Source organism: Sardina pilchardus, chromosome 11 (genome assembly GCF_963854185.1).
Source record: "Sardina pilchardus chromosome 11, fSarPil1.1, whole genome shotgun sequence".
Classification (NCBI taxonomy): Eukaryota; Metazoa; Chordata; class Actinopteri; order Clupeiformes; family Clupeidae; genus Sardina; species Sardina pilchardus.
This window is the reverse complement of record NC_085004.1, coordinates 33,758,947-33,773,372: the sequence shown is the minus strand read 5'-3', so window position 1 is coordinate 33,773,372 and position 14,426 is coordinate 33,758,947. Positions and strand designations below refer to the sequence as shown.

At 39.9% G+C, this 14,426-nt stretch overlaps 1 protein-coding gene across 1 annotated transcript; it reads right to left on the bottom strand.

The window, feature by feature from the left end:
- Nucleotides 1-507: 507 nt before the first annotated feature.
- Nucleotides 508-14,243, bottom strand: scamp2l (secretory carrier membrane protein 2, like). The gene is made up of 9 exons (XM_062549727.1): nucleotides 14,101-14,243; nucleotides 12,690-12,767; nucleotides 10,752-10,838; nucleotides 9,796-9,910; nucleotides 9,558-9,686; nucleotides 3,902-4,061; nucleotides 3,708-3,809; nucleotides 2,853-2,970; nucleotides 508-2,682 (listed from the first exon to the last, which is right to left on the bottom strand). The coding sequence occupies exons 1-9, from the start codon at nucleotides 14,155-14,157 to the stop codon at nucleotides 2,536-2,538; spliced, it is 993 nt and encodes a 330-aa protein (XP_062405711.1). The 5' UTR covers nucleotides 14,158-14,243; the 3' UTR covers nucleotides 508-2,535.
- Nucleotides 14,244-14,426: the final 183 nt, after the last annotated feature.

Sequence of the window (14,426 nt, the reverse complement as noted above, 5' to 3'; positions counted from 1 at the left end):
CCCTGCTTAACTCATGTGTCAACCCGAAAGGGCTCCGTTTCGTCCCCAGAGCCTGCTTTCTGACAGGGGGAGGAGTCTGTTGGCCAGCACCCTAGCTAGCTAATGCCTTCCCTATGGTGGAAAGGAGGAATACCCTGTTAGTGGTGAAGACAGCATTGTCTATAAAATGTAATGGTTGTTTGAGTGCACTGGCTTGATTTTAAAATGTTTACATGCACATGCAAAATTGAGCTATCCTAGTTGTCAGTGAAGAGCAGTTATTCTGGAATCCTTTTCCCCAGAAACTTGATAGTTCTCATAAAATCTTGATATATTGTGGTACAATGATGGAAAATGTTTCAAGAAAAGACAATCAAAACAATAAGGGTCATGTCATACGAGTTTCTAAAAACATGGTTCCTAAAGGAGTTGTGATATTCATTGCCTAAAGCAGTTCTCCTGTTTGTTTCAATCCTACATTGAAATTCCACATCAGTTTGAAAACATGAATCAATTAAGTCATTGTTGGAAAAGCAGCTGTTTAATGAGAAAACACATTTGTTCCTTCATATCAGAGATATAAAATAAAAATACATTCATATTTCAAAATGTTACAATATGGTAAGTTCTATGTAAGGTAAATCATTTAAGCAATCTTTCTTCATTTCCTTAAATGAATTGAATGCATATATTACTTTGTTCATGAAGTTACACTTAAATACATGTTCTTTTGAATAAAATTTCATTTTGTATATATGCAAGAAAGCAACTGCATTGCACATATATGGGAAAGTATAATAAACAACAGTTTCATGACATTTCAAGCATTCTGATTGCAATTTTTCTTATAATCATCAGAAAATACACTGCTAGGAGTATTAAGACTACTAACATATAGTAACATGGGGTGTAAAGGTAGATCTTTTTTAACTGCCTTAACAGCTCATAATTTGCTAGGATACCCGATGGATGCTTATGGTGCCAAGACATGACAACAAAGCGAATGAAGCAAAGTTCTGTGTTCTGATCATTTATGCAGTTGTGGTCAGGCGATGGTGACATAGAATAGTTGGGGAAAGTTGAATTTTATGCAAATCAGGAACACATTTCGTAGGCGGCTGCCAATCAGATTCTTTGTGGTTGCCTTTGAGGGTTGGAAAATTGCAACACTATGGGGCCCATGTACGAATCATTCCTTTGTTTTTCCATTTAAAACCAACAACGAAAAAACTAAATGTTTTTAATATATCCGTTTCTAAAACCAAAATGAAAAAAACACAGATGAGTCGTTCTTACATTTTCTGATTTTATACTCAAAATGAAAATGGACAAATCGGATAACAAGACAATATTCCTATTTGTTTACTATAGAACACAATTGGCGTGACCCGGAAGACAACGTTGTCGGCTTTTTAAAATGATTATTATTATCCTTGTTTTTCATTTTGGCTTTAGAAATGGCTATAGAAACAAAAAAGTGCATTTTCGCTTTGTGATTGTTGGTTTTAAATGGAAAACCTAATGAACCAATCACAGATTATACCTATGGTGTTGTTTGACCTGTTGATTTGATTGAAGTATAGCTTAGAGGGCTTTGTAAGGGGTTGCTGTTGTTGCTAGTACATTACACATTTAATCAGGGGCTTAATTTGATACAGTTTAAGTAATTGGATAGCCAACTAGCTGGCTAGTTAGGTAATTAGGTAAGTTCTGTCTGTCAGACCCGCGTCTCCACATCTTATGACATGCCCACAGACAGCAAAGTAAGTGCTTCACTTTGCTTGAGGATCTTGGTTCTAATAGGTCCATTGAAGAGATGAAAAGTTAAAGGATTTAAGGATTTAAGTTAATCATTACACAACTGGGTCTGACTAAGTATCTACCTTGCATGGTCATGCAGGGTAGCTACAGTGTCTGACATGAGCACTCACCAACTATGTTCAGCTAAATTTTTTAAAGAACAATGGTCAGGTAGCCCTACCGTGTGATGTACTGTAGATCTACAATCTCATTATGTCATCTGAAGTTAATACAAATTACTGAACAAGCTTGACTCCCATCTTCAAACCTGTTGTGACTTAACAATGAACTTCTAACTTAAAAGGTGACATAGAATGTTGTGTTTTCTGTTGTTTTGCACGAAGATGACTTTCAAGTGCACTTTAAAATGTGTTATGCAGCACAAAGTGAACATTTCTGTAACAATTATTTTACAAATGTAACAACTCTACATATAATGCTAAACCCAATGTAAACAAAGAGGCACAGGACTTCAGACTGATGATCAGAAAAAGTAACTAGTAAAAGTAAGGCTGTACAATCAAACATTATAACATGATGTGGCAATGCCCTAAATCATTGGAACTTGGTATACTTGAAATTATTATTTATTTATTTTTTAAAAAATATATTTTAAGGTTTTAAAACAGTTCATATGTGTAGAGACCCAATGACCTTTTGTTAGTATGTGACGGCGACATACTAGCATGCAGTCAGAAAAAAAAATCAACAGAGAGAAAAGCAGTGTGACAGGCAGAGCGGCCGAGTTTGCAACTGCTAGTTCCTCTGAAAGGCATTCTGAGCTGCTGAGGATGCGGCAGTTGCTGCGGCACTCTGGAAGGTTCTGTTTGTGACAACACCATTAGAGAACTCCTGCTGGGCTTTTTGAAAGCTGGCCCCAGTTCTCCTGTATTTGCCATGCACCTTTGGAAGGCAGGAAGAAAATCATTTTTGGATCCAAAATACAAGGCTACCGTGCATCATTAAAGTCACTGATTAGCTAAAGTTGACAGCTTTAGCTCTCTTTATCTCTCTCTCTCATAGATGAAAGTGAATGATGAAATATAAAAATGATAGATGAAAATGTAACATACCATTTTCAACAAGATGACAGACAATACAGCTGTCACTGTGAAGAAGCCAGCCACTACCATCATGAACACAGCCACAGCCAGGTTAGTTCGGATGACAGAAATGGAGTATATCCAACCACTACCAAATAAAAAAGACAAAATAAGTTGAATAATTAAGCTGTATGACATTATTAATTGCACTAACCTTCTGGTTAATATTTAAAAGCTACATCTGACTGATCAACCCCTCCACCACTCTCCATAATGGTGTTGTTGATATAAAAAGTATAGGTCTTTCCATGTCAAATCAAACAGCATCCAAGAAAACAGTTGCCACACCATCTCAGTTTTTGCTCAAAGTTTGTCCACATAATGTTTAGGTCCCAAAAAGTTTCCAATTTCAATGTTCTTTGTTTCAATCTTTACTCTCAAACGATGTAGAATGGAAGACAAACTTGACTGGAGACTCACTATGACTGGACCACAATTAGCGTAAATTAATATTTTGTAAGCCCATAATTCGGAGTGATATTGTGGGTATGGGTAGTGGTCGTGGTCAGCTCCGTCTTAAAACTAGTTGAGGCAAGCAGGGCTGGTGCTGGAAGGGGCAAATAGGGGTGCCACTCTCTATGATGCAATTTCAGATACAAATACAACTGTAGAACATGAACAGATGTAAATGTAAGGAGGTGTGCATCTTTTGTAAGAAATATCTAGGAATTTGAAATTGGCCCGGTTTATACTGACCTTTGTGTACATGCTGAATTGGCATTTGATGGACATCACTGTTTGAGGTTTACAGTCTGCCAGTTCCATATATTGAACTGACTTTATTCAACTATGCCAAGATAAATACATCTCTCAGGAGTAACTAACCTGTTTCCCCAGTATGGAATTCCAACACTCTGGATGATGTACACAATCACTTGGAAGGAGAAGATGAAGAAAAAAAAGAAGAAGCTAAAGGAACTGTCTGACCTTTAGGAGAAGGAAAATGGACAGGAATGTCAATTTACACAAGTTCAGTAGAGATGTAACTCACAACAAACATTAGATGTAATACAACTTACTTGAAGGCTTTGTACACAGGTCTGTACCAGCAGAGGAAAGCGGCTGGGCTGAACAAAATGAACCATAAGATTGCCAAGCCAAAGTCCACCCCATGTGCAGCATCCACAGTGAAATGAGCCAAACATGCCAGGACGTTGAGGAAGAGGGTGACACAATGATCTGGAAAGCATAACTGCATGTCTTATAATTTGTTATTTTTCCTGTTTATCTAACATATTTTAAACTGGAGTTGTTACAGCCTGGTTTAATTACGATGACAGGTAATCTTAGTTTGTGACAATTTCCTATATAGACTAGGCTATAGTGCTATAGGTAGGGGATTTCACTCAGCAGTCAATCAACAACCAAACCTATTTACAATCAAAACCAAACTCACTGATCACAATTCATTAATTACTAACAAAAGATCACCAACAGAAAAACCTTCAAGTGCATTTCACTGGGATTATCAAGCAGGCACCTTCTCTCATAGGATTAGACCATGACACAAAGGTTCAGCAAAGGAAACTGGTGTTCCGGACCCCCAGTCTGAACAGCTCCCCCACACTCAGATCGGATTTGACTGTCCGTGACGTGACTTTACGTGCGTGACCGCCCACCTATTTCGAGTTGTGGAGCAACGTTACGGCTATCTGACCATGTTATATTAAACGTGACTTAACAATAGTCAATGCTAAATAGAGCATTATACAGTCTCTGCTCTGTTTCTATGGAAGTTGCAAGAATCCACATTGTTCTAATCTATTAAATGCCGTTAAATAATTAAATAGCCTTCCAACAGTTTGAAGCGGAGCTTGCCACTGATTAGTTTCGGTTTCTGTCGCGCAAATGCGCACATCTATGCATGCATTCAATGAACACTCACCTAGTTGTATTGTTCTATGTTAAATCACACCAAATTAGCAAGTATTTCCTCCTGACGGCAGAAATGTTTGTTTTCGTTGCTATCCGATTTGGACACTTGCTAAAGGCAGTGTGAACAGTCAGCCCTAAAAATCGGATATGAGCAGGAATCAGATTTGAATCAGATTCGTCTGCAGTCTGAACGCAGCCTTAGTGATGCTCCGATTGATCGGCCGCCGATAATGAGTGGCCGATATTGGCTAAAAATGGCTTGATTGGTGAACCCCAAATGTGCCGATCACGTGACCTAAATTACTCGCGACAGCCTAGAGAGGAGCATGCAGTGGCAACATGAGTTCTCCCGTCTGAAAGTTTTTCAGTGTAAAATTAAACATTTGCAATGTGTCGTGCTAAATTCCTCAAGGTGGAAGCCACCAACGAAATTTTAAAGGGATACTATGCAGGTTTGGCGATTTCATCGCCGGTTTCGTTTTCGCTTTTCTTTTTCGCTCGTTTTACACTTGCAGATTTCTCTGCAGAGCTTCCACTACAGCTTTAGCTTATATTTTACAACACTCCTCAATCAGTCACTCTGCCTTTTCATGAGCATGATCGCGAGGCTGGGGACATCTGGTGGCACAAAACTTGCATGCATGGTTTTTCCACTCAGAGGCGCTAGGGAGAAGCGAAACAGCAGTCATTCAACCCGAAATAAGTCAAATAACCTTTCCAATGACTCCGAAACTGATTAGTTCAGGCAAATTGAGCTAAAAAACTTGCATAGTTCACCTTTAACACCAGTAACAGACAACTGAATATGTCGAGTAAACTAAACCAGCCTAATAAGCCAACTTACCCATCCTTCAATCAGCCGACTGTGAGTGATACACTTAAACAGTAGAGATAATAAGAGATGGAAAGACATCACGTTCAGAATTCAACAACCTCTATTCGTTATGGAGGATAAAGCCCTCCTTACTCTATACGCAGTGGTTCTTAAACTGGGGGGCCCGCCCCCCCCCCGGTGGGGCGCGAACACACCCCAAGGGGGCCGTGTCACGGACCGGTCACTGGCTGCTCAAAAAAAAAAAAAAAAGACGCAAAGGGCTGGGCTACAAATGCACCAACAAATCACAAACACGTTCATTTCCACGCCAACCATTTACAGCATTTGAAATTTCAACAATGACCACACCAGACGTACTTAAGAAAGTGCAGACATCAGAAACACACCACTGTGCAACATACGAAGTTGTAGCCTGGTAGCCTACTTTCAACACGTTCATTTCGGCAGTTTCGATTCGAATGTCTTGCTCCTTGCAGACAGAGTGGATGCGTTTGTTCAAAAACTTGCCCTCTGGCATGACCGCATCAATAACGGAAACTGTGAAATGTTCCCGACCCTTGCGGAGTTCATCAGTGATGCACGTGGCACTGATTTCTCCTCTCTCCTCCAATCAGCTGCAGATCACCTGTCTGCGCTGATGAACCAATTCGCATCCTATTTCAAGGAGGACTACCATTAATTTTTGTGGGTTCGGGATCCATTTATCTGCACAGCAAATGAGCTGTCACTGCAAATGCAGGAACAGCTTATTGAGCTGAAGAGTGACAGTAGATTAAAGCACCTCTTCAACACCTGTCCTCTTGCATCCTTCTGGGTAGCAGTGATGCAGGAATACCCCCCAACTCTCCGACGTAGCCTTAAAAGTTCTCCTTCCTTTTGCATCACAGATCGAGCACTTGTGTGTGTGTGTGGCGGAATAATATTGGGAGCACTTAGACTTTGTGCAGTAATATCCTCACTCCAAAGTGAAACTGAAAGTGCAAGAGTGAGGATATTACTGTGCCACACAATATAGCTATCCCTCTTACCTGCTTAGAAATGCACAACGTTTTATTTTGTCTCACCATACTTGGTCGTGTGACTACTCGTGTAACTATTTTAATAGGGAAAACGTGGAGGTGTTTAGTCGCTTCTAACTTCATCTCTGTTTGGATCCTAATGAATGCATTGGGCTAGCTAAGTGCTATCAAAGTTGCGCCGCGCACCAGAGCCACTGAGTGCACGCATTGAAACGTGAGAGGTATGTATCAACTCGTCGTAGTTAAGGGAATAACTTAGTTTAATATGAAAAAACGGTGAAGTGTTCCTTTAACTCAGCTAATGGCAATATTAGACACATTACATAGGCCTACCCGTGCGTTTTTGCTGTTGTTGGGAAATAGCCTAAAGATAACTGCATGACCATGGCCATGCCAGTTCTATGAACTCAGAAGTGATGTTTGAATGAATGTTATGCCCTTAGCCGATGTCCAGATAGAGTCAAGAGCGGCTGTTTTAAATGTAAATTTTAACAGAATGCTACCGACGTGTGGGGCATATAATGTTGCAAGATCAGAAATCCTATCAGGCAACAGAAGCGCTAGGCAACCGCGATTGTTGATGAGTAGCCTATGCAACGTTACGTGACTTTAACAGCCTGCTTACCAACATGGGTGCATGTGTGGGACTCAGCATGTTTATCCAACATAAACAATCTTTAAACGGTCCGTTGTTTACGTGAGACATTGTAATTTCCATGAATGGCAACACGTGAGTATGTCAGCAAAATGGTCTTTTTTGTTTCTATGCTGAAGTGAGGGGGAGTGGCTAGTGCGGAGAGCGGTAGAATTGTGGGATTGCGGTAGAGTTGTATTTCGCTTAATTTAAGGATACAGTGCCTATAGAAAGTCATCATACCCTTTTGAAATAGTTACTTTTTTTGTCTTACAGCCTGAAATCAAAACCCATTTAAAAAAAAATCTTTTCCAGTTTTATTGACAAATTTAGCTGTACAACATCAAAATAATGAAAAAAAAGTCAACAGTTCTGAAAATTGATAAAAAATTAAAAACTAGAATAACAGGGTTGGAAAAGTCATCATACCCCTGACTTAATACTTTGTAGAGCTTCATTTTGCTTTCATTACAGCCATCAATCTGTTTGGATATGTCTCTATTATAGCTTTGCACACCTAGATAGGGGAATATTTGCCCAATTTTCCGTACAGAAATGTTAAAATTTAGTCAAATTCTGTAGGGAATGGCGATGGACTGCTCTCTTCAATTCAATCCACAGATTTTCTATAGGATTTAAGTCAGGGCTCTGATTTTGCCACTCAAGGATATTCACCATCCTATCCTTAAGCCACTGCTTTGTTCTTTTGGCAGTATGTTTAGGATTATTGTTGTGTTGGAAGGCGAATGACCTCCCCATCCTCAGCTGTCTAGGAGAGGGACGCAGGTTTTCCACAAGAATGTGGGTGTACTTGGCAGCATCCATTTTCCCTTCTATCTTGACCAATTGCCCAGTCCCCGCTGAAGAGAAACATCCCCAAAACATAATGTTGCCCCCACCATGCGTCACAGTAGGTATGGTGTGTTTTGGGTGTGTTTGGGTGTGTATACTGTGTTTGGTTAGCGCCTGGAGCTCAGTCCAAAAACTTCAATCTTAGTCTCCAAAAAGTTCGATCTTAGTCTCATCTGACCATAAAAGCTTTTTCCACATGGTAGCAGAATATTCCAGATGTGTTTTTGCACTGAACTCCAAGCGCAATGTTTGGCGAAAACCAACACAGTACACCACCCAAAACACACCATACCTAGTGTGAAGCATGGTGGGGGCAACATTATGTTGTGGGGATGTTTCTCCTCAGCGGGGACTGGGCAATTGGTCAGGATAAAAAGGAAAATGGATGCTGCCAAGTACATCCACATTCTTAAGGAAAACCTGCGTCCCTCTCCTAGACAGCTGAAGATGGGCAGGTCATTCGCCTTCCAACACGACAATGATCCAAAACATACTGCCAAAAGAACAAAGCAGTGGCTTAAGGATAGGATGGTGAATATCCTTGAGTGGCAAAGTCAGAGCCCTGACTTAAATCCTATAGAAAATCTGTGGATTGACTTGAAGAGAGCAGTCCATCGCCATTCCCTACAGAATTTGACTACATTTTAGCATTTCTGCACGGAAAATTGGGCAAATATTCCCCTATCTAGGTGTGCAAAGCTATAATAGAGACATATCCAAACAGATTGATGGCTGTAATGAAAGCAAAAGGAAGCTTTACAAAGTATTAAGTCAGGGGTATGATGACTTTTCCAACCCTGTTATTCCAGTTTTTAATTTTTTATTAATTTTCAGAACTGTTGAATTTTTTTTCATTATTTTGATGTTGTACAGCTACATTTGTAAATAAAACTGGAAAAGATTTTTTTTTTAAATGGGTTTTGATTTCAGGCTGTAAGACAAAAAAAGTAACTATTTCAAAAGGGTATGATGACTTTCTATAGGCACTGTATCTTTGTCATTTGTTGTCCAAAAACGACCAAACTTCGCACTGCAGTCACGCATGTCATCAGCAATACCTGTGTCAAATTTTAGGTCAGTCGGATGAGCGGTTCGAGAGTTATGCGAGTAACACACAGACAGACAGACAGAGTGACACACAGACAGACGTTCCTTGCATTAATTAAGTGTTAATGTTAATGTTAATATTGCAAACAAGGCTAGCTTTCGTTCAAAAACCCACTCATAACATGTACCCACTCATAACATGTACCTTTACAATTCTGCACAACTTCATGGAAGTCTGCATCATAAGCCCAATCCAAACTTTCACACAAAGTATCAAACACAAAATACTGGATGCTATTAATTACCACTCTCATTTAGGCCAAATCCTACATGCCTTGAAAAAATATAGCATACCTTCATGTGTATCTGGCTCAGTGAGACTACATATATTTAACAGACAGTATTTTACTTACACATCCAGAGGTAGTACATCATCTTGCACAGCCGTTGGTACTCTATAGGAATTTCTTCATTGAAATCCTGATAGAAGCAGGGCTTTATGGGAAAAAACTTTGGGAGTGGGGGCCAGTTGTTTTCTGGACCTGTGAAATTTAGACTAGCCAGATTAAAACTTAAACCTCGATGTAGAACATTTACTGCAGTATGTGATAATCCAAAACAAGTTCCAATAGAATTCAGAACAGTTCTTACCCATGGAGACTCCCCTATTCTGAAGCGCCTGTTCTTTGCGTTCTAATTCTGCTGCCTTCTTCTCCAGCTCTTCTTGCTGTTTGAGGAGTTCTGCCTGAGCAGCAGCTGCTGATGCCTATACCAACATAAGCAACTATGTTTTAAATGGGATTTGATGCTCTTTTACAGTAACACTTGAAGTTATCTAGCCTCTGCTTGCATGAATTGAAAAGTAATAACAATATCAAAGCTTAAAGCGATGCCTGTTTATACACAGTCATGGCTAAAAGTGTTGGCACCCATGCTAAAGTTGACTAAAAAGAGGAATATGAAATCATCTTTTGAAAATTGATCTTAATGCCTTAAGTAATAAAATTAAATATTCAAGTAGTGTGCTGGCAGACATCTCACAAATCACCTAACTTAGGCTTCATTTTGGCTACAATAACATTATTTCCAGTTATTATAACATGATCTTCATTCCATTGTCATGACTTTAGGCAACTCCATTCACAACATATAATACCTTATGATGACATGTCAACTTTTGGAGGCGGAAGGGGCGGAATATGTGGAAATGACTACCATGTTTGCATTACAAACTAACCCCATACATTTCTATGGGTGATTCTTTGTGCTGTGTCACCTCATTAGAAAGTTTCTGCTTACATTGCCTTCTTTTCTCCAACCAAGGCAGCAGATAGACACCAGAACACACCCTGTCATATTAAGGCAGCTGTTTCAATGAGGATATTTGGCCACCTCAGGGCAGATCTGTAGCTGCCCAGAAGCAGCCTGTGACTAAGCTGCAACAAGCTAGTTGAGACAGTGGTTATTATCAGCAATGAAATTATGCACTTTTCTGGAGGTTTTTGAAACCACTTTTGAAAACCATGCTGACTATGAAGCAGATGCAGTGTGGTTCAATCAAAATAGCAGTACAAAAATAAAAGTTTCAAAAATGAACAGCAGCTTACCTGCGGTGTGGGCTCTGAGGAAGGCTGTAGAACTGCTGGCTGGGAGGAACCATCAGAGATAGGGATGGTAGTTTCATTGTGCTTCTCCTAGGAGCCAAATGATTTAAGCCAAAGGTTAATAACGGAGGATTGTCATTTCGTCATTATGAATTCTATTCTACAAGGGTGTTTTCACATATAGTCCAAACTCCAGAACAAAAAGGGCTAAAGGATTGACTTTCTGTATCTTTTGGGGTCTGAGTTCTGTTTACATGTTCACATATGCACAAAAACACTGAGGGCCATATTATGCAGACGGCGCAGTGAGCTTTAGCACTAGTGAAGAAAAGAGGTGTGGTCCGGTGCAAAACTTGCCAGTCGCTAATATATGGATGCAGAAAGTTAAGTGCGCCACTGACCAGGAAAAACCTAGTCGGGAATCATTCGCGCATAGCTGAAAGGCTATTTTATGAGCGCATGAGGCTTGAGGAAATGGAAGAGTGCACAGTGCGCGCACACACCCTAGCCTACTTCTTCAGCAGGAGTGCGCAGCCCGAATATAATTAAATAATATTTGTCCGTTTCTCGGTTTAAGGTTCGTGTATTGGTCAGCAAAAAGTAGCCTACATAGCATAACAACATCCACATGCAATAATACAACAACAACGTCTAACAGTGACCTGCTAATTTAGACAACATTACACAGCCCTATGGTTAAGTTACCTTTAGTTTTGTTCTAGCATACCTTTAACGTCTGCATGGCATTAAACAGCTGTAGCGTTCTGACAATTGTCTACCATGTTATTGCTCATCTGGAATAACTCCTCTAGCTGCCTCCATCCTCCATCCTTTTTGTTTTGTTTGTTTAAAAGAACTTGCGATATCCATGATGAGTAGACTATTGAGTTAGTGAATTAGCTTCACATTGTGTGCTGATAGCCGAGTAAAAGAAAACAACAAGTAGCCTAGTTGTGCGCCTGCGTGCATAATCTCTCCTGTTTAAACGAAATGTGTGCGCGTGGATATAGCTCTGCGTTAATTTTGATAACGTGTTAACTGACTTAAAATAGAAAATTGTAAATAGCCTGATGGCAGGCAGCTAATGGGATGCTGTGCATATTTGAGAGGGTACGCTATGGTATGCCAATTTGGTGTGAATACACACACACACAAGGGAACTTTATAATGATAATGATCAATAGTGAGAACTTCGACTTGATGATTTGCATGACGTGTGGAGCTTGACCTGCGCTGCGCAATGGATTATGGGATATCTGAGGCAAGAAAAGATACATCGATGCACGCTTGGAAATCACGCCAAACGAAGTACCCATCTAGTGAGAGCGCTTGACTTTCGGACAGTCTATTCTGACATAACTTCCGGAAAATGCACACTGCCCAGCGTGTGTACTTATGTTTCAGACACAGCCAATAGAGCCCCATGTCATCGATTTGATCTGATTAGAAGGCTGAAAGGGTGAAGACACCCTAAATTCTAAATCTCAATAATTTGCCAATGTATGCAACATCCAAGGCCCTAGTTTTTTTTTTTTTTTTTTTTTTTTATTATTTATTTTTTGGGCTTTTTATGCCTTTATTTGGACAGGACAGTAGAGAGAATGACAGGAAGTGAGTGGGAGAGAGTCGGGGTGGGATCTGGAAAGGACCACGGGGCGGGAATCGAACCCGGGTCGCCAGCGTACGGTGCAGGTGCCCCAGCCAGTTGCGCCACTGCCGGGGCCCCAAGGCCCTAGTTTAACAGTGAAAACAGTTGACAGGAAGTCGGCATATTCCACTTTAAAACAGATAAATTAAACTTCTATCTAAAAAAACACATTTGTATACCTCTGTTATGGGTTAATACAATTAATCTATCTATCCTTGAAGCCAACACATATCACCTCTTGACTGCAAAAGAACACTAAAAAGAGATTGCGTTCAGATTGGTCCAAATCTTACCAATCCGCTAGCGGAGAAAGGGTTATATTCCTGCATTCCATCCATAGCTGTGCTGGTTACTTCAACAACTGATGGATCCTGTAAACATATATATTTTTTTTATTACCACAAAGAATCTTGCATAAGACCCAGGTGCTCTTGTCATCCAGTATTAGTTCAATACCAACACACAGTAGCCTCACCATCTGCAAATATGCAGTCGGACCATTACTTTCTAACAGACAGACTAGACTAGACAAATGCACCATTGAGATCAATATGTTTTGTTTAGAGTAACTACAGGTGGCACTTAAATCAATTTTACATCATGTAATGATGTAAAAACTATTAAAACATTTTGATCTCAATGGTGCATGTTGTGTTGTTTTGTATAGCATTGATGTATGGAGTAAATATCCACATTTTGCTCTGACGTGATCACCTGAGAGTATCTGAGCAGGGGTGGGGATATCCTTTTCAATTTTAGTGATTCAGTGAGTGCTACCTGTGGTTACTCAATATACAATATACAAATATATTGATCTCAATTGTGCATTTTGTCCATGTTCAGGGTGTGAAATAAAAAAGAAAGATTTACATAAGACATATATAATATACACACACACACACACACACACACACACACACACACGTCTTACATTCCCACAAGGGTGCTCTGAAAATAAGATCCAAAATCCACCTCTCAAAATAGTTAAAAATCACTCTGTATTATCCACATTCACAACACTCATCATTCTAGGAAGCATTTATAGGCTACCAATTGCAAAATCTAATTAACAAATGTCTCCTGATAGTATTCTTCAATATGTTGCCTCTTCACTTACAAGTGGCCTTTAACATTACACAATAAACCTCTACCATCATCAAACTGTAACTGCATGCCACCGTGATCACAGAATTCAGTTTACCCACCTCTAATTTTAGCACTAGCCTACACCTAACACATAACTGGAACCCTTGACTTGACACATTAAATGTCCACTCACTGTCATTGTAAGGTAAATTTGTTTGACAAATTAAGAGTCCCTTTTCAGGGGTAGGCCTAAGGCAAATTTGAGTACGTTTTCCTGGTGAATGTTACTTAAGCCTTATCGCCGTTAGGCCTCCTTAATCGACATTTTATGACACAATTTGTAACGCTACCAAAACGCTAGAACGCTCAAAGATTACATTTAGTTCGAATGCGTTGTGTGAGAAGCACATAAATGCATGTCGGCGATCAGGTAGGCTATTCCTAATGTTAGGCTACATGACTTTTCCAGACAAGTAGGACAAGTATTGTTGGCTTAATGTATCAACCAACCAGACAGGTTTCTATCCTAGTGAGTTGGGTTAGGCTAGGCTATAGAGCTAAAACTCGTAGCCTACTTAATTTCCAATAGTTCAGTGAAATCATGTCCATTAGACCTACCTTGAAAGGATTGACGTCCACAGGATCCACAAAAGGATTATCATCAAATCCGGACATATTCTCTCATAAACTAATGGTTGCCTATCCTATTTTGATGACAATTATGCTCACAATTCTCACAACATAGCACTCGTCACTGCGTTTACAAGTGAAACAAATAGCCTACGCCTAACACGTCATCCAGGTGATATCAAGTCTCACCGGATAGGCGTAGTGAAGACCAAGCCTACTGCGGAAGCGCATCTTAGCCCTGCAACAGGTGCAAAAACTTGGAGGTGTGTTTGAGACTTTGGAAGAGACTTTGGAAGAGCCATCGGAATACACTC